The following is a 27,776-nucleotide window of genomic DNA, read 5'->3' as shown; positions in this document are numbered from 1 at the left end:
ACCTGTATATTCATTTTGAAACACCCTGTGTTAAAAGTGTCACGGTAGTGGAGTCTTGGGGCAAAGCAGGTGCTACTTAAAAGGTTTTATTCTTGTGTTGAAGGCAGTTGGCAGTGTCCTTTTTCCTGATGATGAGTCCATTGTGTATCACATGTATAGAGACCCAGGATTGTCCACTCTCCAACTTTCAGTACAGTTACTCACATGCATTATCTTGAACTGCAAAAGTGCCACGTGTCCACTTAAAACTGGAATGTTGAGGTGTGACAGGAGTTGATGAGAGAACAGACTTTCACTACCTGTATGTAGCAGTGTTGGAGGAACATAGGCCTATCAAATAAGGAGAGGTGGAACAGAGCCTGCTTACACAGTGAGTATGTGATTAGAAGGGAATAGGGTGGAGTGAGGAGGAGGGGGAGAGTTTGCAAGAAATGGTATCCAAGGAATAAAATAAAAAAGAAGTAAATAGTAAAAGCAGGAACAGCAAGAATTGTTGAGGGCCAGGTCTGATGAGAGATACAAAGAAAAACCGATGGGTATCAGAGCAGTTTAATTGGAAATGGGGATAGAATTGAGCAGAGGTTGATGCAGGGCAGGAACTGTTAAAAGCCTGGATGGGACCGCTGAATTTGTTGGAGGAACAGTCCCCTTCTGTGCTGATGTTGGGTGTGAGGACTCCAATTGCATGCAATTTCATCATAAATACAAAGTAATGTCATATTCACTTTGTATCAGCATATCTTGGATAACAAAAACGATGACACATATGTAGTCATTAACATTTGAATGAAAGAGACTGTATATCTTCCCCACTCCATTGTGTAAATGCAATTGTTTGCTGAAGTGTTATACTTTGTGTTATTTAGTTATGACCAGAATCTAATTCAGTTTCCTTTATTTGTGGATTCTTACATCATATGGTAGAATAACTACATATTTAAGGTTGAAAAAGTAAAACTGTGTTTTTGTTTTACCAATATTTGTTCCTATCAGATCGGTTTTTGGCTTGTTGAGCCATCATCATTTGTTTCCTGACAATGGCCCACTAAATGTAAAATCAGTTCAAAATAAAGACGTAGTAGTAGTAGAACAAAAATGCTGTTTGTTTGTTCTTCAGCCTTAAATAGTTTACATTAATAAACAGCCACTGAGCTTGGTGACACATTGTACTTATACCTATGATTAGCTTCTACCCTATTTGATGCTACCACAGGGATTGCTTGCTTAATTTAGAAATACAGAATCAGAGTGACATTTCTTAATATTTCCAGAATTCATTGTACTTCCCTCCATTTATAATACAATTTTGTTTGAGTGTACTACTACTACTACTACTACTACTGGTTCAGTGAATGTATTTTTATCAATGTAGAGTGCAGGCCTCAAGTCCCAGCCAGAATCAAAGTGTCCTGAACTTCTAGCAAATTATTGTGACATGTTATTGAGGAAAACACCATTGAGCAAAAAGCTGACATCTGATGAGATCGAGAATAAGCTGCGGGATGTGGTAAGATATAATAAATTTCTCATTACTTAATGCTTAGTTCTGGTATGAAATACGACGTAAGTCTTTCTAGTGATGAAACATTCTAAATGTGTAATTCCTGCACACACAAGCTGTAACGCTACACAACAATTTTCCACAACTTAGATTTTCAAAATTTTTAAGGGTGGTCCCAAACTTGTTTTCACACAGAAACCTTCTCACAAGTATTGGTATAAGTACTGTCCTGCAGAGGCAGTTTAATGTAACAAAAAATAAAAATTAAAATGTTAGTATTGAAACTGGTTTGGATTATTTTCAATTTCTGCAAACACTCAGCAGTTTGAACCGTACAATGTGGGTTACTTCATTAGTTTTTTTTTTTTTTTATTAATTAGTTGACTGTGTATTCTATTAATTGTGTCTACAATAATTATTTATATTGTCAGAGGTGCCAGATGGTTCACAAACAACATGTTTTCACTAGGCTTGTGCATTTAACTAAATCTAAGTTAAAACACACACACACACACACACACACACACACACACACACACACTGGTCTGTAAGATATTTTATACACCTTAAGATAGGCAACCCAACTTCCATCTTGTGCACCTGATGTGGATGATCTTAAAATGCATGAAATATTTTCCAGACCAATTTTAATTTGCCTACCCTGTGTATTCCCAAATTCTGGTGAGAAGTAGATTTTGCCAAAGAATTAAATGTGCTGACAGGCATTAAACTCATTTTCAGTAAGAAGTTGTTATTTCTTAAATCAGTTGGCGTGAACTGCGATATAAGAAAATACTGTGAACTTTAACAGTGAAGTGGATAAATAACAGTTTGTCTGTCAGAGCCTCTTAATCCTCAAGCATGGTGATCAGAGTTGTTTGGCTACACAAATCACTCCTTCATGTGCTAGAGTAAGCGTGTAATAAGTTTTTATAGACTCTCACCACTACTCTCAGTTCTTCATGAGTTTGGAAATGCTTGCCAATGAGGATTGTATTTAGACGGAGGATGCTATAGTACTCATCAAGCACAAGCTGTGGCCTACGTGCAGCAGGTTGAGTTACTGCTGTCAGAAAGGTTTTCACGAAAAAAGTTTCTTCACAGTCAGGTAATATGTTGTTGTGTGGACTATCCTCCTCCTTTATAAGAAGTTTGTCAGAGAAACATACCTGTTGAGTAGCAGGGTACTACCACAATGTGAGAAATTGACACTGCTTATCTTTTGTGGCATGTGATGTGTATCATATTCTAGTGGCTGTTGCTTGCATTTTGGGGTTATGTGGAATACATTAGTTTCCAAAAGGCCTTCTTCTGAAATATGATCCCCCCCATACAGGGCTGAGATGGAGAGAGGGTGTGGCAACTAGGTTAATTGCAGTTGGGTGGTTAGAGGTGGGGGGGGGGGGGGGGGACCTGAAAAGGGGAGATGTAGAAAGACTGTGATTGCATTGGTGGGGCTGTGTTGTGCTCGATTGGGAATAGGGAAAAGGATAGGTCAGTGGAAAGACAATGAGTAACAAAGGTTGAGGCCAGGAGGGTCATGGGAAAGTAGAATATATTGCAGGGAGAGTTCTCACTTGCACAGTTGAGAAAATCAGGTACTGGTAGAAGGGCACAGGCTGTGAAGCAATAATTAAAATGAAGAATGTTGTGTTGGGCCACATGCTCAGCAACTGAATGGTCCAGCTGTTTCTTGGCTGCAGTTTGGTGGTGGCTATTCATGAGGACAGGCAGCTTCTTGGTTGTTATGCTCACATAAAACACAGCACAGAGGTTGCAGCTTAGCTTTAGATCACTTGAATGGTTTTACAGGTGCCTGTCTTTGATGGGATAGGTGACACTAGTGACCCGACTGCAGTAGGTCCCGTACATTCCTCTTCCACCACCACCACCACCACCACCTACTCCAGTTCGGTGACTGGTACCATACAAAAAAAATAAATAAAATAAAAAATGTAAGAGAGAGGACTATTGTATTGCAAATGGTCCTAACACTATTGGTTTCTTTACTTACACCATCCAAAAGAATTCTTCAGAGATAAGAAGTTAAGATTTAAAATAAAAATATTACAATAATTCATTCCTACTCCTTTCAAATGGATGGCTCCTGCACAACCCATCCCGCTTCTGCACAGTAGAGCATTGACTTTTACAAACGTGATTTACTGAAAGCTCTTGTGGACAGGTGGTGCAAATGAAAGGGGCTTTATAGGCTAAGGGAAGGTAGTTTTTGTTAGCTAATAATAAAGTGTGTTCACAGGCATTCTTTACAATTTCAATGTTTTGTGGATGGTTATAGTTACAGGGGAGTTTTGCTTGAAGTTCTTGCCTTACAGTAAGTTTTGGTCGACAAAGGCAATGGCAGAACAGTGCAGTATGTTGGGGAAGTGCGATCAGTGACTGGCGAGGTGGATGCATGACCACTGAGAGTAGATGGTGCTTGACAAACTGCTCTCGTCTTACAAATTGTCAGAGACAAGCACTGTAACATTCTGTCTGGTTTCTGTGGGGGTTAGGGGAAATGTGTAAACAATAAAGATGGTGCCTCATTTAGCAAAAGCTCTCTCACGTAGTTGTTCAGCGGTTATATTTTGAATGGAACTAGTACAGCTTTATCTACCTCTAGTTCTTTGTTGTTATGACATGGTGCAGTATGACTGAAGGTCTGCTAAACTAGACTTTGACAATCAATCAATATGACTAAGTGTATGTAAATGGTTACCTTTTGCATTTTTTAATTACTGTAACTTTAGTTACTTCCCAAAGAAATCTACACTCTAGTTGTCTTTCTCAAGAAATACTCTTTCCCCAATCTTTTAAGTAAAGAAAAAATTACTCAAAGCACAACAATAGTTGGATTACAGACTACATCTCACATTCTAGGTACAATGTTTCTGACGTATGAATTAATAGTTCAGTGAAGAGGGATTCACTTTCGTTCACGTGCACAATTGGGCTTGGGTATGCAGTCCTACTGTCTCAGAAGAGATGCACTCCACCCATGGATACAGCTTTACTAGGAACACACTGCTATTAGATTATATGTACTTTTGTTCAAATTAATCCATAGTGATGCGATCCTCCCGGATGCAGATTGTAGCAGAACAACAAGAATACACATTGATGTGGAATGAGTCACAAAAATTTAAAACTTTTTTTCATTTAAAGGGTAAAAGTACTAAATTGAAAAATCATTTGACAAGACTTACGTACTATAAAACTGATTCCATTCCATGCAGGGCACCTGGTACAGCAAGCAGTTATGAATTTCTTGAAATAAGACAGTCTTGATGGCAAATTGTTTTATCTATTTATTGCTAATGACACGTTTTGCCCTTGTGGAGCATCTGGAGATTAACCTAGAGGTGTAAAACAACATTATCAGACATATGCTATGTGGTCAAAAGTATCCGGACACCCCCAAAAACAAACATTTTTCATATTATGTGCATTGTGCTGTCACCTACTGCTAGGTACTCCATACCATTGACCTCAGTAGTTAAGGGGACAGAATGAGGTGCTCCGTGGAACTCACGGACTTCGAACTTTGTCGGGTGATTGGGTGTACAGCCCAACCTTGTCCGTTGACTGACAGAGATCGCAGGCAGTTGAAGAGAGTCATAATGTGTAATAGGCAGACATCTATCCAGACCATCACACAGGAATTCCAAACTGCATCAGGATCCACTGCAAGTCCTATTACAGTTAGGCGGGAGGTGACAAAACTTGTATTGCGTGGTCAAGCGGCTACTCATAAACCACACATACCAAACGACGCCTCGCTTGGTGTATGGAGTATAAACATTGGACATAAGGAGTGTAATCATTGGGCGATTGAACAGTGGAAAATTATTGTGTAGAGTGACGAATCATGGTACACAATGTGGCGATCTGACGGCAGGATACAGTTACGGCGAATGCCAGGTGAGTGGTATCTGCCAGCTTGTGTAGTGCCAACAGTAAAATTCGGAGGTGGTGGTGTTATGCTGTGGTTGTGTTTTTCATGGAGGGGGCTTGCACCCCTTGTTATTTTGCATGGCGCTGTCACAGCACAGGCCAACATTGATGTTTTAAGCACCTTCTTACTTCCTCCTGTTGAAGAGCAATTCGGGGATGACGATTGCATCTTTCAACATGATCGAGCACCTGTTCATAATGCGTGGCCTGTGGCGGAATGGTTACACAACAGTAACATCCTTGTAATGGACTGGTCTGCACAGAGTCTTGACCTGAATCCTATAGAAAACTTTTGGGATGTTTTGGAATGCCGACTTCGTGCCAGGCCTCACCGACTGACATCGATACCTCTCCTCAGTGCAGCTCTCTGTGAAGAATGGGCTACTATTCCCCAAGAAATCTTCCAGTACCTGACTGAATGTATGCCTGTGAAAGTGGAAGCTGTCCTAAAGGCAAAGGGTGGACCAACCCCATATTGAATTCCAGCATTACCGATGGAGGGCACCACGAACGTGTAAGTCATTTTCAGCCAGATGTCTAGATACTTTTGATCACATAGTGTAGGTACATTACGAATGGGGGATGGGAGTACTATGAGACAAAGTTCCAGGCTGTGTAGCCGTCTCTGCAACATATGATATTAAGATAAAAATTATAAGGAAACATCATCATATCATCATAAGGCAAATAAAAACATAAGGGACCTGAAACTTTGAATAAAATGCCAAGTATAACTACAATATCTGTTGCAAAGGGGAATCGTGGCAAACCAAGAAAAATACACTCCTGGAAATTGAAATAAGAACACCGTGAATTCATTGTCCCAGGAAGGGGAAACTTTATTGACACATTCCTGGGGTCAGATACATCACATGATCACACTGACAGAACCACAGGCAACAGAGCATGCACAATGTCGGCACTAGTACAGTGTATATCCACCTTTCGCAGCAATGCAGGCTGCTATTCTCCCATGGAGACGATCGTAGAGATGCTGGATGTAGTCCTGTGGAACGGCTTGCCATGCCATTTCCACCTGGCGCCTCAGTTGGACCAGCGTTCGTGCTGGACGTGCAGACCGCGTGAGACGACGCTTCATCCAGTCCCAAACATGCTCAATGGGGGACAGATCCGGAGATCTTGCTGGCCAGGGTAGTTGACTTACACCTTCTAGAGCACGTTGGGTGGCACGGGATACATGCGGACGTGCATTGTCCTGTTGGAACAGCAAGTTCCCTTGCCGGTCTAAGAATGGTAGAACGATGGGTTCGATGACGGTTTGGATGTACCGTGCACTATTCAGTGTCCCCTCGACGATCACCAGTGGTGTACGGCCAGTGTAGGAGATCGCTCCCCACACCATGATGCCGGGTGTTGGCCCTGTGTGCCTCGGTCGTATGCAGTCCTGATTGTGGCGCTCACCTGCACGGCGCCAAACACGCATACGACCATCATTGGCACCAAGGCAGAAGCGACTCTCATCGCTGAAGACGACACGTCTCCATTCGTCCCTCCATTCACGCCTGTCGCGACACCACTGGAGGCGGGCTGCACGATGTTGGGGCGTGAGCGGAAGACGGCCTAACGGTGTACGGGACCGTAGCCCAGCTTCATGGAGACGGTTGCGAATGGTCCTCGCCGATACCCCAGGAGCAACAGTGTCCCTAATTTGCTGGGAAGTGGCGGTGCGGTCCCCTACGGCACTGCGTAGGATCCTACGGTCTTGGCGTGCATCTGTGCGTCGCTGCGGTCCGGTCCCAGGTCGACGGGCACGTGCACCTTCCGCCGACCACTGGCGACAACATCGATGTACTGTGGAGACCTCACGCCCCACGTGTTGAGCAATTCGGCGGTACGTCCACCCGGCCTCCCGCATGCCTACTATACGCCCTCGATCAAAGTCCGTCAACTGCACATACGGTTCACGTCCACGCTGTCGCGGCATGCTACCAGTGTTAAAGACTGCGATGGAGCTCTGTATGCCACGGCAAACTGGCTGACACTGACGGCGGCGGTGCACAAATGCTGCGCAGCTAGCCCCATTCGACGGCCAACACCGCGGTTCCTGGTGTGTCCGCTGTGCCGTGCGTGTGATCATTGCTTGTACAGCCCTCTCGCAGTGTCCGGAGCAAGTATGGTGGGTCTGACACACCGGTGTCAATGTGTTCTTTTTTCCATTTCCAGGAGTGTATTTAAAAGAGCTTACACAATATGGAGCCAACTGCATTTCGCCATACACAGCATGGAATGTTACGTACAGCGGATGAAATGTAAATATAATGCGAATGAGAACACAAGATATAGCAGACCTTGCAGCCGGCCATGCAAACACAGAGCCATAAAGACGAGTTATGCAACTGTAGTAACAGACATTAAGGGTAGATTATGTTGGATACACTTTCTTACGAAAAGAGGTCGTACAACTAAATTACATATGCGGAAAACATTAATGAAGACTTCTGTTAATATACAATTGGACGAATGGTGCCTCCATGGGAGTTTACTACTTGTATACATTTGTGAATATTTGAACAGATGCAAGGATTAGCACCCCAGTAAAGACTTCGTGAACTGTAGTAAGGATTTCCAGTGAAATTGTGCAATTTTATAAAGAGAAAGACAAACTCAATCTTTTATCGTACAAAGCGTATTCTACTGCTGTAAAGTTATTAACCTGTGATCTTTTAGATAATTTACCAAAAATTCTTAATTATATTTTACGAGACTCTAGCCAATCGATCACTCAAACGCATGGTCAGAAGTTGCATAAGCTAAAACAATCTGGGTACCACCCCACTAAGAAGCAATATGCCATTACAGCAGAAGATTTTCCCTTTGCCGAGTGGGTGGTGAACCTAACTGAAACAGAGTTCAGTATGCAAGAAATGGAGCTATTGAATAAAGCTTTATAGTATTGCAATCATCTGAGGCTAATGAAAAGGACACTACAGCCTTAGTTGCAGATTTGAAAATCGCTCTTGATGCCACCCTATGTGGTAAGACCAACAAGGTAAAAGTAAAGCGTAGACCAAGTGAATTAACCCAAAAGGCTAGTCAGACTGGACCTAAAAATAAAGAATATCTTCTACTTACATAATACCAGAATGATAAGCTAAGATTGGATAATGCAATGTTAATTTGTGGTGATAAGGGTAATACTTCAGTTGTTCTTCATAAAGAAGACTACTTAGCTAAAACACTGTCCTTTTTTGAAGACAATAACATTTAATAAATAGATGTTGACACAACTGAGTCATATGCTTAAGAGTTAAAAACTTGTCTCGAGGCCTTCCCTAATATTGTAGGCCCTAATATTGTAGGCCCTAATGTTGTTGCAGAGATGAAAGTGACAAACCATAAAGCCCCTACGCTATGTGTGCAAGTGAAGACTCGTAAATCAGCCTGTCCAATTCTCCCAATTTCCAATGGGATAGGGAACACAGGAGATCCAATATTTAGTACATTTGTTGAAACAAAATCGGATTTTTGAAGAAAATTTTGCAATTCATAACAGGGAAGAGGTGGTGAATTTATTGTGTGACAAATCCAACTATGTTCTGGTGTCTTTAGATATTAAAAATCTATATACAGATATCCCCGTTAATGAGACTATTATCCTTATTGAAAACAGTGTCCGTAGACAGCATCAACTCACTGTAGATAAGGTCACTGAAACGATGTTGCTACTGAAATAAATCACTTCATATAATTATTTTTCATTTAATAATCAGTTTTATAAGCAACACAAGGGCCTAGTCATGGGTAGCGCTCTAGCAGGTTGCATTGAAATTGTTTTTGTTAATCATTTAGAATGTGGTTGTTTTAGAAATGGCACAGACAGATCCAAGCAGATCCATTTCTGTAGGCAATATGTTGATGACATTTTAACTATCTTTGATGGTATTGTGGAAGATGTCCTGGGACTAGTTGGAGATTTTAATTCGCTACTCCCTTGGATGCCCCTCACATAGAAGCTAATGGATGCCAACGAGATTCTCAGTTATTTAGATCTACAATTATAACTAGAAGGAGATTGTGCCAAATTTGACATCTTTCAAAAACAAACAACAAACAATTCCACTGTTCGTTCCTGTTCTTGTCATTCATATCATCGTGAGATGAGCTTTTTCATATCATTGATTTACCTTATCGCAGATCTTCCATTGAGAAAGGATTGCCTAACCTTAGATATGTTAAAATGGGCAACGAATACAACCCTAATATTATAGATGATCTTTATCAACAAAAAACTAGTCCTGATGTATCTAAATTACCACTAGGTCTGTTACCCACTAATGCTAGACGTATCAAAACCCCTTTTGTAGGCACGCTGTCGTATGACCTTGCAAAGCTGGGACATCACCTTCTTGTCAACAAATAAAATACATATTGGATTCATCCATAATTAACTACCTACCAAAGATGAGTATGTGGTTTCTACAAAAGACAAGTATGTGGATTTATGGGTGTATAGAATTGAGGGTGTCAACTGTGAAGCTTCATACGTGGGTGAGACTGGTAGGAAATTTCAAACAAGAGTTAGTGAACATTTACTTAACTTAATAAAAAAGACAGATTAAACAACATTCGGCTTTTGCTGAACACTTCAAATCTAGTGGTCACCAGACCCAATGTTGAAAGGGGAAAAGCTAAATCTTCTAGAAGAAATGGAAATGTTAATGTTTAGGCATTCCGGTGCAGAGAATAATAGATTATTGAATGATCAATTGGTTAGCAGAAACCAGTTTTATTATGGTACCCACTATACTAACACATCAGTAGTTCTTTATTGTGAATGTGATGCTACTTTAGTCATTCCTTTATCTTCTAACTATTTTTTTGTGTGTTCTGACATATGTTTTACTTCCATTTTAAATGTTATTGTTTCTGCTTATTTTATCATTATAATTTCACTAATTTAATTTTAATAATTTTACTGTTTACCTAATTTATTGTTTCCTACATCCATAATTTAGTGATGCAACCTCTTTTCTTAAATATGTTGGTTAACCAATGACATCTACCCTTAATGTCTCTTACTGTGGTTGTGTAATATTGTATTTATGGCTCTGTTTGTGTGGCTGGCTGTGAGGTCTGTGACTTATCTTGTGTCCTCAATTGCATTATCTTTACATTTTGTCTGCTGTATGCAATGCTCCATGCTGTGTATGCCGGAATGCTGTTGGATCCATATTATGTAAGCTCTTTTCAGTATTTTATTTGGTTTGCCTTAGTTCCTCCTTCCAGCAGATATTGTTGTGCCACTTCCATTTTATTCCCAGTTTCAGGTCCTTATGTTTTTATTTGCCTTATGATGATAGGACAATGTTTCTGTGTAATTTTTAATCTTATTGTCTTCTGCTGGCATTAAAGGGTGGATGCTGGCATTAAAGGGTGGATGTTGGCTCATCACATTACTTTTTATGTAAGCTCAGTTAATGTTAGTTGTAGAGCTAGCTACACAGCCTGGAACTTTGCCTTATACCACCACCACCATCACCACCACCACTTCTCTCGTTTTTAATTTAACTGATTATTATTGGTACTAAAACTTTCAATGGTTGCTGTCAAGTAATTGAAAATGTGTGTCCATGAGTAATGGCTACGTTTTTGGATTAAAGTAAGTGACTTAAGATATTTGTGGAGATTATTCTTATTTCTAGTTCTGGTTCATGAACTGAGCCATTGCCATTAGTTTCAAAAATAGATATTTTTGCTGACAAATTTCATTAAGGAATAACTATATTGGGAAGCAGAATTTAATAGTCCTAGTTCCCTAAACATGCCTGTGCAGAATATTATTGAGCACACACCACAAATACACTGTTCGATATGGATTCTGTTTCTGATATTAAAGTGTGTGCTTCTAAACCAGTTTACCATGAGAAATTCAAATATGTAAACAAAATATCGTCATCAGGGATACTATGTGTCAATCTTAACGAGTGGGTGTTTTGGCTGACAAGTAACAGTCTCTATCATATTTCTGAGCACAGCTGAACTTACAAGTTCCTGTGTTTAAACTGATTTAGCCTCGTGCTGAAGGTAAATTGACTGCTTGTTTTTACATATCAGCGTTTCTGTAGTTCTCTAGTGTCAATGTAGTACAGGTGTATTAGTGAAGAGATATTTTAAAATTTTCAGAAATGCCATGTCGTCGTGGATGTCAATCTGCTATATCTGTGGGAAGTTCACCTTTGTCAAATATAGGAAGAAAATTTCAACAGTCTTTAGAAAACGCATAAACATTTCTCTGGAGTAGAGGTAGAAGACCAAGATAAAGAATTGGCACAACATTTCTGTTGTGCTACATGTTACTGCAAACTAATTCAGTGGTGGAAAGGTAGAGAAAATGCGGTGTTGTTCACTATGCCTATGGTGTGGAGAGAACCCAAGGACCACGTTACTGACTGTTATTTCTTGTAACAAAAATTCAGGGTTTTACAAACAAAAAATCAAAGAGGCACATTGTTTACCCAGATCTGCCTTCAGCAAAATGCCAGTGCAGCATTCTGACAGCCTTCCAGTACCTTCAAGAGCTCCAGTTCATATTCGGAGTGACAGTGAAGTAAGTAGTACTGAAGAAATCACAGATGATGATCCTTTGTATCACTGAACAACTGAGTCATTACCACATTTGTTAACACAAGCAGACTTAAATGATTTAGGCTAAGTAAACAAAAGGTGCAGCTGCTTGGTTCAAGGTAACAAGAGTGTAATTTAGTCCACAAAAGTACTAAAATCAGTGTGTTCAGGCACATAGAACATGCTGTTATTCACTGTTTTGCAACTGACGGAGCACTGATATTTTGCAGTGATGTTGCTGGCTTAATGAAAGTGCAGAACTTCATCTATATTTCACAGGAGTGGAGACTTCTCATAGATGCATCGAAAACAAGTCTCTAAGGGTGTTTTGCTCCATAATGGAAATAAAATACCATCTGTTGCAGTAGCTTATGCCAGCTTGACCAAAGACAATTATGAATTTCTATAAAGGATGCTAAATTCATTACAATACAATGAATACAAATGGAAAATATGTGCAGATTTCAAAGTAATTGTGGTGGTACTGGGAATGCAACAAGGCTACACGAAGTATACCTATTTTCTTTGCGAGTGGGATAGTCGAGACAGACATTCTCACTACGTGAAAAAGAAATGGTCTAGGTGGAGATGGAAAGTGGGCGAAAAGAATGTACAATGTGAATGTCTGATAGCTCCTGAAGATATACTACTTCCACAGCTTCACATCAAACTTGGCCTAATGAAAAAATTCGTAAAGGCCATGGATCCAACAGGCAGAGAGTTTGCATTTCTAGCTACCAGGTTCGCCTGTCTTTCAGCTGCAAAAAATAAAATATGGTGTATTTGTGGGCCCAAAACTCAAGGAGCTGCAGAAAGATGCAAATTTTGAAGCATATTTAACTGACAAAGTAAAGACAGCATGGGACTGTTTCAAGATGGTGTCAGAAAACTTCCTCAGAAGAAGAAGGGCTACTAACTACAAAGCAATGGTGAATGACATGATCGAAGCATATCAAGATCTGGGGTGCAATATGTCTTTGAAGGTACATATGATGGACTCTCCTCTGGACTACTTCACAGAGAGTTGTAGTGACGTATCGTATGTACATGGCGAAAGATTCCATAAAGACATTTCTACCATAGAAAGGCATTATGAAGGGAAGTGGGTACCTTCTATGTTAGCAGATTATTGCTTGACTATCATTCGAGAAAAGAAAGATTCATAATACAAGAGAACAAGTGATGTGCATTACAATACAGTTAATTTTCTGTAATTTCTCATGTCAAATAAATGCTACAAAGCGTATAAGCAAAGATTACTGTGTTATATATTAGTTCTCACTTTCCATTAATGTGATGAACTTATAACATCATAAAAACATGAATTTGTTTTATCGAATTTCACCTAATGTTTGCTGCACTGTATTAGAATCAGAAAAGAGGAATAAAATTTTGGTTATTAATAAACTATCCCTGACAGAAAAAACTAAAAACAGTTTTGAATGTAGCACTCAAAGCACAACTAGGATAACAATTTATTTTTTCAGAAATATAATTTTTTATTTTATTTATTTTTTTAAGTATGTATATATAACAGTGAATTCTTATTGCACATTTTTGGACCCAGAAAACTTTTGCTAGAATTCATGAGTTATCCCAAAAAATAATCCCATTTGACATTGTGGAACGAAAGTAATCATAATCTGACAGCTTTTACAATTTTGTATCTCCTATGTCTGACAACATTGGCATTGCAAATAGAGATTTATTTATTTGCTGTAGCAGTTCTATGGTTTGCTCCTCCCAGTTGTATTTATTATCAAGGTGTAATACCAAAAATTTAACAATGTCCACTCCTTCTATCTGATTGTTATATTTTAGGCATATATTGGTGGGAAACCACCTCAAAGTTCTGAATTGCATGTAGTGTGTTCTTCAAAGTTTAGTGACAGAGAACTGGCTACGATATACATGAGAATTTCATTAACTGATATTTTTAAGTTTACACTTAATTTTTCCACTTTACTGCCTGTTGAGCTCTGTCACTGTGGATTAATTATTTTAATAAATACAACACCCAGTGTCTTTGTTACGTTATTTTTATTTGATCTAGTGTGTGTTTCAGGCTTGCAACCATCTTCAATTAGTGTGATAAGAGTCTTCATTCAGTACATAGTTACATCAAAAGCAGATTGGATGCTGCAGCTGCCCTGTGCAAAATAACGATTTTGTTTAGCTACTACACTTCATGGGTTGTGTATTGATGATATATTGCTTTTTAAGTGTACTTACTTTCTTCTCTGTGTGCTGGTTTTCCAATTTTCACATTTATGGATGTGGTACAAACACTTTTCTTACTTCAGTTTTGCACAGAAACAGCCCAGTATTTGCCATCTTGCCTACTGACGTCTTTATTTACATCAGAAAAACATCTATGATCAATGATTATATTTTGCTTAGGGTTCTGCTATGGTCAAAGTTTTATTTTTCTTCCAGCTTCTGTGCGACTCAAAAGAACTGAGTATTCGTTAAAATCAGTCTTGGTTGCAATTTTAGTTTTTTATTTTTCAACGACGCGTTTCGCTTTATTTGGGCATCTTCAGGTTATCTTTTCTAAATGGACGCGAAAGGCACCAAGATCTGCATAACGTGTTCTCGTTCACAGGAGCGAGTAACAGAGTAAGATGAGCCCCCGTCTTACTCTGTTAATTGTTCCTGTGAACGGGAACGCATTATGCAGATCTTGGCGCCTCTCGCGTCCATCTAGAAAAGATAACCTGAAAATGCCTAAATAAGGCGAAACACGTCGTTGAAAAATAAAAGACTAAAATTGCAACCAAGACTGTATTTAACCAATACTGTTAAGCACTGGTTTGCTGTATGCCACATATGAATTGGAAGAATTTCAAAAGAACTGAAACTGTTCAGCATTAATGTAATTAGTACTTCATATGCTTATTTAGTAATTGCAATTAGTGACGGTTTTATAAGGTGGTATGGACTATTATAAAAATAAAATAGTACATTTTATATAGAACAACTATGTAATGTTTTTCTCATGATAGCCCAGAGTATTTTATTAATTGTGACATTTCCGACCTTGAAAGTTAACATACTACAAAAAGCGTTCTCTTCATTTGTAAACAAACTGTGCACAATTTAAGCATGCTGAAATGGCTCGCACATTAAAGGCATGCTTCAACCCTACTACAGTCCCAGAGCTGTGGTGTCAAGAACTGACAACAGAATCCGGTGGGAAATTCCAAACATCCTAATAAAGTTCGGAGCTACTTTTTGGCCCTACCTTTGCTGTTGTGTAAACCCATTACTCCAAATCTTGAAACTTCCTGGTAGATTAAAACTGTGTGCCCGACCGAGACTTGAACTCGGGACCTTTGCCTTTCGCGGGCAAGTGCTCTACCATCTGAGCTACCGAAGCACGACTCACGCCCGGTCCTCACAGCTTTACTTCTGCCAGTATCTCGTCTCCTACCTTCCAAACTTTACAGAAGCTCTCCTGCGAACCTTTCAGAACTAGCACTCCGCTGCAGAGTGAAAATCTCATTCTGGACTCCAAATCATGTTTATTCTTAATGATGAAAGGAAAATATTTAAAAATATGCTATGTTTATATGACAAGTAATGATGAACATTTAAACACATCTCCAAAAAGTATAGAAGTGCTTGCCATTGAAAGCAGTGGGCCATCAGAAAATAGAATGGGTGTATGTAAAGCATTTTGGGCTGCATTGGCATCTATGCAGATGTTAAGATACCTGTCAGCTGTGTACAATCTCAGCACAAGAGGTTGTGACTGTCGCTGGCAGCCATCTTGGCCGGTATCATATTGCCACCTAAGCACCACCTCCACACTATCTCCTCATGGCCCACTATTTACATGCAGTTAAATATCCAGCACACCCAGTGCCTAACATCTCAACGTTAATATTTACCTTAATAACACACCTCTTCGTAAATGAAATGATAACTTTTGTTACTCACTACATGGTTACTAATGAGTAGATCATTAATATATTGCATTAATTATGCTTAAAATGTATTTATGGCACCAAATGAAGGTAACAGCATGGCTCATGTGTGTCCGTACTAGCCCAAGTACAATATATTTATAAGAAGGGGTAAAGGTGTTAGTTCACATAAGTGACACGATTTTTATCAGAGGTTGCATCCCTTCCTATTGGGAGTGTTGACATCCATTGCATTTCAGGGGATGGAAAGCCAATCTGGGAACGTATCACACTGTGTAAAGACTCTGTCATACTCTATCAGTAAGTATTAGGTGATTTTTAATTGCTTGTCATGCAAACCACAGCAAAGTGAATATGAAAATCTCTATTCACCACCTCTGTAACTGCAACAAAAGAGCACATTGAACATAGGCATTTATTTTTTTTAAAACAGAACTGCAGGCAAATGCAACAGTACAAAGCAAAACAAGGTAATAAATGGCATACCAGCTCTTCATCCCTGAAACGAGGAAGACAGGAAACTGATCGGAGCATTGTAGCAGTAGGCAGCACAACACAGAGCAAGAGCCTGTTCAGTGGTAGTCCATAAGGGTATAGAACAGTAACTAGTGAACCTAGTACAGAAATCGCTATGGTGGAACTGCTACATCTACGAGGGTAGGTGCTTGATAAGAAATAAGACACGGGTAAAGAACAACAAGGATTTCTTATGACTGTGGTAGAGAGATTTAATAAAAAAGGAAAACTCTTCTCAATAATAAAATAATATAACTTCTCAATAATAAAATAACTTCTCAGACACTGGAACACATTGTGAATAAATGTAGTGGGATGTGAAGACTATGCCACTGATTAATCCCTAATGATGGAGGTTGACCGTTTGGCGTAGTTGGCCAAGAGGTATGTATTGGGATATCGCTGGGAGGTTGTAGTTCACTCTGTAGTGGCTTCTGACTGACGAGCTGCTAAGAGCTGATGGGTGAATTGGCTCAGAGTTCTGGCGAAGCAAACTGCTGATGTGTTGAATTGCACTGCCCTCTGTAGCTGGGGTGCAGAGAGATTTGTGCCAATCCAGCTCCACACACATTACATGGTGGAGGAAATAGGTCCCTGGCACAGAAGTCCTCTGGTGGCACTTGTCATGCCATCAGTCATCTTTGTTACGATTGACGAGTCTGGGGAGGCAATGCCTTGTACATGTGCAAACCATTATGCTCCATTGTCTGAGGGGTTGCCAATCCTTTTAGGCAAATGGTGGGGACATGGCAAGTACGAGCAGAGAAGGCTTCCTAAATTCTATCTCTCTGCTAACACAGTGTCAGAATGTTCTGCAGTCCGCAAGGAAAGTCACAACAGGACTATCGAAATAAAAGATTATTGCGAATGGCTGGGTTACATCCTGTTCGCCAACTGGTGAACTAGAGCTTCGTAAGTGAGAGTTGCTGGTGTAGGTGGTCTAAAACATTCTTAGTTAAGGCAGTAGAATGCTCCAAGCAACACGACTGCAGTGCGTAAGGAAGCTTGAAATTTGGGGCATACCTAGGCCGTGATGGGGCAATGGCTTCGCCCTCTTCAGCTTTCCTCTTACAGCGTGAGCTTTATCTCTTGACGATTCTCCACATATGGCACTCAAGGGCGGCACAGTATTTCCCTGATAGGACTTTAATCTATCAGTGTTCCAGCACTGGACAGGTGGCCAGCTGTATTTCAGCACTGACAGGAGACATTAAACATATAATCTTATACGGCCATTCCTAACATGGAGAGAATTTTTCTTTCCCTTTTTAATCGATAGGTTTCGCAACAATACCCAGTCACTTGGCCTATATGGGGATAGAGCTGCTACTTTATTGACCTTTTGTATCTGTTTGGAATTTGTTTTGAAATTGTTCCATTGAATTTTTTTCCAAATCATTTTAAGTTGATGTGCCAAATGTTTTACTTCCGTTGGGTCAGCACTCCAAAGGTAGTGCATCTGTTTCAAAGGGTCAACCCGTAGGACGGCCGTACACTACCTTATAACATGTATGCCCTGTTGACTCATGGATTCTGCTATTTTAAGCTCACATAATAGGATACCATTCAAACAATCTTCCTATTGATGTGTTCAACATAGCCATTAGCTGTGAGATGGAAGAGGGTGGCTACCCACTTTGTGATTCTTAACAGTTACACACTTGAACAAATAATGTGGTCATAAAATTTGTTAACAAAATTGTACAATAAATTGCAGGGAACTGTCAAAGTTGCAGTATTAATTTCCATTATTACTTGATTAGTTTCAAGCCTAAGCTTATTATCAAATCATCCAAGAAGCTATGCAATATCATACATTATGATAGCCACATTGTCCGCCCCCAGTAGTGGAGTGGTCAGTGCGTCGGACTATCAGTCCTACAGGCCCGGGTTCGATTCCTGGCTGGGTCGGAGATTTTCTCTGCTCAGGGACTGGGTGTTGTGTTGTTGTCCTAATCATCATCATTTCATCCCCATCGACGCGCAAGTCGCCAAAGTGGCATCAAATCGGAAGACGTGCACCAGGCGAATGGTTTACCCGACGGGAGGCCCTTGTCACATGACATTTCATAGCCACATTAATGTTTATTGTAGTTAAACACATCTTTAGTGTAAGAAAGTACAGGCTGGAATTTCATTCATCTAATTTAATGAAGTTAACCTGTACTGCTTTAACTACAGTGCACATTCATGTGGCTGGTGTAATGTACATGGTTGCATAGCTTATTGGATGATGTTCTAATGAGCTTAGGCTCGAAACTAGTCTTCAAGTAATAAAGGAAATCAATATTGCAACTTTGACGGTTCTCTGCAGTTTATTGCATAATTTGATTAACCAGAATACTTGCTGAATTATGCCTTCCAGAATTCTGGAGGTTAGTAGCATGTAAAATTTGTTCACTATTCCACCTATATGGATGGCATCAGGGTTCCCAAACGGTAGTACCAAGTGATACACAAAAGCTTTCATCAGTCTCTGTCATCATAGTGTCCATGAGCACTAGTGCAAGACACTGGGAAAAGTGGCCAATAATTGACAGGCTATATTTATTTTCCTCCTGTGTCAGAGAAAGGGCCCCAGGATATCCAGAGCTATGATTTCAAAAAGTCTAGAAGCTTCTGGCTAAGTCAGTAATGAAATTCGCAGCCATGTATATTGCTCACGCTGCAAGCACATGCATATGTATCTTTCTACATTCCGCTGTAAATTGCGTCGCCAATAGCATATAGCAATTTGAGCATTTGTGGCCCTTTTGCTGCTTCATCAAGCATGGATGGTATCATGGCATTGGGTAATAAGAATTTGGAGAAATTTGGACATTACTAACTTTCCCTTTGTATACTTAGGAGTGGTTGCTTGTCATCCTAGAGCTTTGGAATTCCCAACAACAGCTGCTGTGCCAGACTGCCCTTTCTGTGGCTGGGTGGTGCCCATGGGGAGAGCCCCTGATTGGAGTGGGTGGTATCAGGGCGGATGCTTTGCGTATGAAACATATTGAGCTCCAAAAACCTGGCCTTTCTTCTATGGCCCTCTCTTTGGTTGGTAATGGATCATTTAATGCTGCTTCTAACAACCCTGTGGCCTTCCATTCCCTGACTATACCCTGGTAGGAGGGTCAGGCTCACGGGCTTGGGATGAAACATGTTCCCCACCACCTGGTCTGTACTAGGATGGACGGGGATATGTTCATTGCCACCAAGCCATTATTTTTTGTGGAAAATATCGAAGGCAAGTTTGGAAAAGTGGAGTCTCTCAGTAAGATGTGATCAGGTTCGCTGTTGATCAGGACATCTTCTGCTGCCCAGGTTGCAGTCCTTTGTGCTTATGACAATCGTGGCGACATCCTGGTGTCCATTACTCATCACCAGTTTTTGAAAATGGTTCGGGGAGACTTTTCATAGGGACATCATCCTTTAAAACTGATGAGGAACTCCGGGCCAGTCTGTAATGATGGGGCATTTATATTGTTCAACATGTGCAGGAAGGTCATAAGGACAATTGCGCTGATACTGGCACATTTATTTTGGGGTTTGAGGGAGATACCTTCCCAGAGAAGGTCAAGGTTATGTGTTATTTGTGTGACGTGGGTCATACCATCTGCCAACCATGGGATGTTTTCAGTGCTTTCTGTATAACGAACCCTCTCTGCGGTGAATGTGGACACTCGCTTCGTGAGGGGAACCCCTAAGTTCCGCCACCCTTGTGTGTTAATTGTCAAGATTGTCTCTCTCTGCACTTGGTTTATATGAAGGAAAAGAAGATACAGGAGTATAAGTCTCTTGATCGTTTATCCTACACTGAGGCTCATCAGAAATATGACGGACTTCACCCTGCGTCAGTAACATTTAACTTTGCCCCTGTTATGTCCTCTCCCCCTCCTCCCTCCTTACTCCAGTCGCAGCCCTCTCCTCTCTCGCTTCCCTATGCTTCCCATGCTCGTTCCTCTGGGTGCCGCTCTCCCTCCCCAGCTGGAGAAATGGCCCCTTTCTTCAGTTTCCACTTGTGTTGGGGCTCTCTCCTGACACCCCTCCCTCCTGCATCTCCCAAGTTGCATCTAACAAAGTTAGCCTTGGGACGAACAGTCTGTGTTCCCCAAGGTTGCCCACTCTCTTTCGGTTCTGGATTATGAAGAAGCCTGCTCTCCCTCCATGCCCTGCCCCCCTCATCCTATGAAAGAGGAAAAGAGAAGAAACACAAGTTGCAAGACAAGACTCTCCTGGTGCCCCTGGAGGAGCCATGTCCATCCTCACAACCAGAGTCTGACCTCTTATTGTCATCCTATCCTCATTTGTGACAGATTGTGACCCAGCAGTGTGATTGGCCCCAGCCTGTATTTGGCAGCTTGTGTCGTTCTCCAGGAATCTCATTTTACTGATGCTCACTCACCAACCCTTCATGGGTTCTGTGCTTCGTCAGAACCAGGTCGGCCCTTTGAGGAGTTTGGGTGGTGGTTGCATGTTGGTTCATACAGATGCTGTTAGTACATGGATCTCCTTTCATACCACATTGGGAGCAGTTGCCGTCTGGGTCCACTTGGACTCTGCGGTCACGAATTACAATGTCTGTCTCCCTCCTGACAGGCCACCTACACCTGCTGCCCTAACTGCCCTCCTTCAGCAGCTCCGCTCTCCCTCCCTCCTCCTTGGGAATTTTAATGCCTATCACCCTAAATGGGGCAGTGCTTTCTGGTCTAGTCAGGGGCTCTTCCTTGACTTCTTGACCAGTTCCATGTGGACAATAACCTGAGCCTTCCTGATGATGGTTCCCCTACTCATTTTAGTGCCGCATATGGCACTCTCTCTGCCATTGATGTTTCATTCACTTCCCCTCCCCTTTTGCTTACTTACACTGGTTGTCACATGTCGACCTCTGTGATACTGACTCCTTCCCATTGATTCTCTTGTTAGGTGAAGAGTGCCTTCAAAATTTCCTTTCGAAAGTTAGAAAGAATGAACAGTCCATTTCCCATATCACAGCAGGTGATAATATGGTCAGCAAGTTATCGTAAAAATTAACCATTTCCCGTATCACAGCAGGTGATAATTTGGTCAGCAAGTTACCGTAAAAATTAACAAAGCTCGCCGGCCAGAGTGGCCGTGCAGTTCTGGGCCCTACAGTCTGGAACCGGGCGACTGCTACGGTCGCAGGTTCGAATCCTGCCTCGGGCATGGATGTGTGTGATGTCCTTAGGTTAGTTAGGTTTAATTAGTTCTAAGTTCTAGGCGACTGATGACCTTAGAAGTTAAGTCGCATAGTACTCAGAGCCATTTGAACCATTTAACAAAGCTCTTTCAGAAGCATCGCACCTGGCAGCTTTGGAACACACCGAGAAGTTGGATTGAAACAGAAGTACACTGATCAGCCAGAACATTATGACCACTGACCTACTATTGATATAAACCCATCCAAGCAATAACAACGTTACTTGGTGAGGAATGACTGCTAGTCAGATGCAAGCCGGGTGCATATAGTATCAGTTAGCATGCTGTCCATGTGTAGAATGGGGAAGATGCATGATCTATGTGAGTTTGACCAAGGGCAGATTGCGATGGCTCAGAGGCTCGTCACGATCATTTCAGAAACTGCACGACTTGTTGGGTACTCAAGGAGTGCGGTGATGTCTTCAACACGTGGAGAAACCAAGGTGAAATCCCATCCAGATATTGTGGGTTGGGCAGCCACCCCTCATTACAGATGTCAGATGTCGTGGGTGGACAGACTGGTAAAACAGGATGGGCTGCGAACTGTGGTGAAACTAACATCAGACTTTAATGCAGGGCAGAGTACAAGTGTGTCTGTACACTGAGCACATTCTAATGCTGGGACTGTGTATCAGACAAGCCATGCATGTGCTAATGTTAACGCAATGACATCGACAATCGATGTCTGAAATGGGCATGTGACCATCAGCACTGGATGTTGGTGCAGTGGCAAAGCACTGCATGGTCTGATGAATCCCAATATCTTGTTCATCATGGCAATAGGAGGGCGCGAATCTGTCGTATTCTAGGGGAACAGCTTCTTGACACCTGTACCATGTCATGTATTGTTGTTTTTCTGACATGTTCCACATCCTGGAGGACCTCCTCACTACGGATCAATTGGAATGAAAGTAAATCTAATCTAATCTAATGTGATGGAGACAAACGGACTGCAGCTCCATTATGCTCTGGGGAACATTGACATGGGCATCCATGGGTGCAGTGGAGCTCGTGCAAGGCACCATGACGATGAAGTAGTATCATACACCGGTTGCAAACCACATACATTGCTTCATGATGACCGTGTTTCCCGATGGCAGTAGCATTTTTCAACAAGATAATGTGCCACGTCACAAGTTCCAATTGATGTGCTGGCAACCTGACTCACCAGATCTGAATCCAAACAAACACATCTGGGATGTGATTGAATGTGGCATCAAAGCTCATGGCCCATCTTCCCAGAATTAGCGGGAATTAGGTGACTTGTGTGTGCAGATGTGGTGCCAACTCCCTGCAGCAACCTACCAAGGCCTCATAGCTTCCATGCCATGAAGCATCACCGCTGTTGTCCGTTCCAAAGGTGGGCAGATGGGCTATTAGGTAGGTGGTAATGATGTTCTGGCTGACCAGTGTATAATTATGACTTATTTCAAGTATTTGCTTTTTAGTACATCAGGAGTTAGCTCTTACAGGTCATGAAGATTATATAGCTTTGTGCTATCTTAGTAGAAGCATGTAATTAATTTACTTTTACAATCTTTCTATTTTACAGGTTTTTGTTTTTAAGATTCTTTTTTCTTCCTTCAAAATTTGCAATCCTCAGCCTACCCTACAAAAAATGCTGTTCATGCTAAATGAGGTCAATAGTTGGCAAATTTTGTTTTTCATTGAACATCCGTGTGTACTTCTTTAAGACCAGATGCAACAGATGCTGTTCAGACTCACTGAATGTGACAGCTTTCCCTGAAACTGCTGTTTAAGGGGTGATGTGATTGTGTACACTTCTGATGGGAAAGAACCTCTTTTATATCTTCTGCAGAATTTTTCTCTCACGGAGTTTCTCTCTTCACTAATTGGTTCATGCATACTGACCAATAGTGTTCCATGGGGTATTGTAACATTTCTTACACCAAAATTATCCAGGCATATGGGGACACTAACTCTCCCATTCCTAAACTCAGCACTGCAAAGTCCTAACCTTACATGGGCTAAAAGTCCATCCAAAACTTCATTCTGTCTTGAGTGGGTCAACCCAAAATCAAGTTCTATTAGGGCTCGGTTTTGCTTATCACCCAGAGAATTTTTCTGGTGCCACCTTTTATTGTTATAGGGTTGGTTGCATTTAACGCCAAGATACGCTGTGTGTTGTAATCTTGGGGAATGGTGCCCTTCCCAAGGGTACGGATGTCTGGAAGGTGCTGTTACCACCAAAGTGGTGGCTACTCCACCGAATTTGATAGTAAATGACCGGTAGTCAATCAGTCCCTGGAACTGGCAAAGAAAATCATTTTCAAAGATGACCTCAAAATATTGACATCACTTGTTCAAAACTTCCATTTCATACCCAAATATTTTCCCATCAAATACCAATTCAACATAACAGACTACCAGCGGTTTAATTATCTCAGTTCCTACACCACTAATATGGCAGCATGGTGGCTTCAGCACCTGCTCATAACCAGGAGGCAGGAAAATTAAACTCGTGTGTGTGAACCTTTGGCTGCCAGAATTTGGACCAGTCTCCTTCGCACAGTGCCAGTCGCTCTCACACTTGACACATTTTGTACCCCAGAGAAAATGATAGGGTTTCTTACTCGGTCTGCATGAAAGATGTGGTTATACCAAAAACAGGCCTGACTATCAAAAAGTTAAGATCAGTAAAACCAGAGCAAAACTAAACAGGTTGATTCTGTAGGGGAATGATCTGTGCTGCTATAGGAGCGCATTGACAACAAATAGAACCGGACATTAGACATTGAGATGGTGACAACAGGTGGTGACATGGGACAGAACTGTGGGGCAGCAGGAACTTGGCATGGCCAGTGGTAGCAGTGACCGGTGCAGGAGTGCTTATGGCCAGCATGTGTGCTGGCACCGGACAACCATCATCAGGATGTGTTGGGTGGTGAGGATAGATCTGGTGTATTTATTTGCTATAAAGGTCACATAGAACTTTGTAATGTGGGCGGCTACAGCTATGAACTGAAGGCAGCTGTAATTGGTGATTTCTTTGTCATAACCAGTTTTGTTTCATTAAAGTAGCATCCTCCGGTGGACTACATAAGAAGGAAAGGATCCCATGTAATACATACGATCAAAATACTATAAGAATCTTTTGAAAATTTCTAAAAAAATTAAATTTGTTCGACTTTTTTTAAGCAAGATTTTCAAAAATGTCCTTACTTATCCTTTTTAATATATGTAAACAGGCAAAAAAAATCGAAATTAAAATGTACTAACGACAGTGTCACATTAGTGCACTAAGACGCCCCCAATGTTCGTAGTCAAAAATCAAACCCCTGAAGGGCAGGTGTCATCAGGATAAAGAAAACTGGACATCAGGGCAAATAATGCTGTGGCACACTATGAGAAGAAAACCATATACAAGTACAGTGAGTGAAAAATAAAAATATTGATAAGGAAAGATCAAAATTGCGGCTTCCAGCGAGGTAAATAACCAACAGCCCACATCCTCCATCACTTTCTCACACCCTCCCCCTTACTCACCCTCACACCATTATGAATGAATGTCAAGACCCTAAGACTGATTGAGTGACAAGCCAATTAGTGTATCCATGCGGAATCCACGAAATGGAGGACACTAAATTAAAACCACAACATACTGACATAGGTACTGACAAGTTGTTGATTTTTGTTATTATTATTTTTTTTTTTTTTTTTTTTTTTTTTTTTTTATTTTTTGTGTCAGGCAGTCTATATCAAATGAAAGAACTCCTAACATGACAGAAATTTATGATAATAAGACAGTAAAGGACTAAGATAAGCCAGATGGGGTGGCTGGGCGGTTCTAGGCGCTACAGTCTGGAACCGTGCGACCGCTACGGTCACAGGTTCGAATCCTGCCTCTGGCATGGATGTGTGTGATGTCCTTAGGTTAGTTCAGTTTAAGCAGTTCTAAGTTCTAGGGGACTGATGACCTTAGAAGTGAAGTCCCATAGTGCTCAGAGCCATTTGAACCATTTGACTAAGATAACTTGAAGTAACATAAAACAGGAGTGTATAAATACCCTGTGGTGGTTGCAAGGGTACAGCACGGTAGGCGGTAAGATGTGTACTAACACAGAAAGATGACCTACAATGGGAGGCATTAGTGAGTGATGGTAAAACCATCACGTAAGGTAAACACAGCAGGATATTTGAATACAGGGAGCATCCTTACAGTGAAAGAAGTATCCAAAGATAAAATAATAAAAAAATTAAAAGATAACAGTTGCTCATTCAAGGAAAGGTAAATATAATTATTAAAACAGTAACACATATAAAAATTAATAGTATCACAAAGTAGACGAGATTAAAATACACTTTTATGACAAAGTTATTCAAAATACTACAGTGCCTTAGTTCCATTTGATTCTTCAGGCTGTGCAATGGGAGGTTGTTATTACAGCGCATGATTTCCAGCTCCTCAAGGAAGTTGAGAATTAAACCTTTTTCTTGGCAATATGAAATACACTCCTGGAAATGGAAAAAAGAACACATTGACACCGGTGTGTCAGACCCACCATACTTGCTCCGGACACTGCGAGAGGGCTGTACAAGCAATGATCACACGCACGGCACAGCGGACACACCAGGAACCGCGGTGTTGGCCGTCGAATGGCGCTAGCTGCGCAGCATTTGTGCACCGCCGCCGTCAGTGTCGGCCAGTTTGCCATGGCATACGGAGCTCCATCGCAGTCTTTAACGCTGGTAGCATGCCGCGACAGCGTGGACGTGAACCGTATGTGCAGTTGACGGACTTTGAGCGAGGGCGTATAGTGGGCATGCGGGAGGCCGGGTGGACGTACACAGTACATCGATGTTGTCGCCAGTGGTCGACGGAAGGTGCACGTGCCCGTCGACCTGGGACCGGACCGCAGCGACGCACGGATGCACGCCAAGACCGTAGGATCCTACGCAGTGCCGTAGGGGACCACACCGCCACTTCCCAGCAAATTAGGGACACTGTTGCTCCTGGGGTATCGGCGAGGACCATTCGCAACCGTCTCCATGAAGCTGGGCTACGGTCCCGCACACCGTTAGGCCGTCTTCCGCTCACGCCCCAACATTGTGCAGCCTGCCTCCAGTGGTGTCGTGACAGGCGTGAATGGAGGGACGAATGGAGACGTGTCGTCTTCAGCGATGAGAGTCACGTCTGCCTTGGTGCCAATGATGGTCGTATGCGTGTTTGGCGCCGTGCAGGTGAGCGCCACAATCAGGACTGCATACGACCGAGGCACACAGGGCCAACACCCGGCATCATGGTGTGGGGAGCGATCTCCTACACTGGCCGTACACCACTGGTGATCGTCGAGGGGACACTGAATAGTGCACGGTACATCCAAACTGTCATCGAACCCATCGTTCTACCATTCCTAGACCGGCAAGGGAACTTGCTGTTCCAACAGGACAATGCACGTTCGCATGTATCCCGTGCCACCCAACGTGCTCTAGAAGGTGTAAGTCAACTACCCTGGCCAGCAAGATCTGCGGATCTGTCCCCCATTGAGCATGTTTGGGACTGGATGAAGCGTCGTCTCACGCGGTCTGCACGTCCAGCACGAACGCTGGTCCAACTGAGGCGCCAGGTGGAAATGGCATGGCAAGCTGTTCCACAGGACTACATCCAGCATCTCTACGATCGTCTCCATGGGAGAATAGCAGCCTGCATTGCTGCGAAAGGTGGATATACACTGTAATAGTGCCGACATTGTGCATGCTCTGTTGCCTGTGTCTATGTGCCTGTGGTTCTGTCAGTGTGATCATGTGATGGATCTGACCCCAGGAATGTGTCAATAAAGTTTCCCCTTCCTGGGACAATGAATTCACGGTGTTCTTATTTCAATTTCCAGGAGTGTAGATAAATTGTAGAATAGGTTACTGACCGTATGTTCCGTTTCGTGAAGTTATGCCTGAAGATACTGTTTTAATGCAGTGAAACCGGTGTGACAATAAAGAAATCACCAATTACAGCTGTCTTGCAGTTAATTTTACTTCCATTCATTATCACTGTAAAGGGATACCGACTGCGCACCTAGGAAAGTCGCCATCTGTTTTGAGGTGGCCGCTGTGGCCAAAGTCCTGAG

At 41.8% G+C, this 27,776-nt stretch overlaps 1 protein-coding gene across 3 annotated transcripts in view; it reads left to right on the top strand.

The window, feature by feature from the left end:
* The window catches only part of LOC124554764 (cullin-5), a 243,311-nt gene that overhangs the window by 142,218 nt on the left and 73,317 nt on the right, over positions 1-27,776 (top strand). For all 3 annotated transcript variants that reach the window (XM_047128412.1, XM_047128411.1, XM_047128413.1), the window contains exon 9: positions 1,373-1,507. In XM_047128412.1, the coding sequence (XP_046984368.1) occupies positions 1,373-1,507 (135 nt within the window). The remainder of the gene's footprint in view (positions 1-1,372; positions 1,508-27,776) is intronic.

Source organism: Schistocerca americana, chromosome X (genome assembly GCF_021461395.2).
Source record: "Schistocerca americana isolate TAMUIC-IGC-003095 chromosome X, iqSchAmer2.1, whole genome shotgun sequence".
NCBI classification, from domain to species: domain Eukaryota; kingdom Metazoa; phylum Arthropoda; class Insecta; order Orthoptera; family Acrididae; genus Schistocerca; species Schistocerca americana.
Note: the sequence above shows the minus strand (reverse complement) of the source record. Positions and strands in the feature narration are given on the sequence as shown.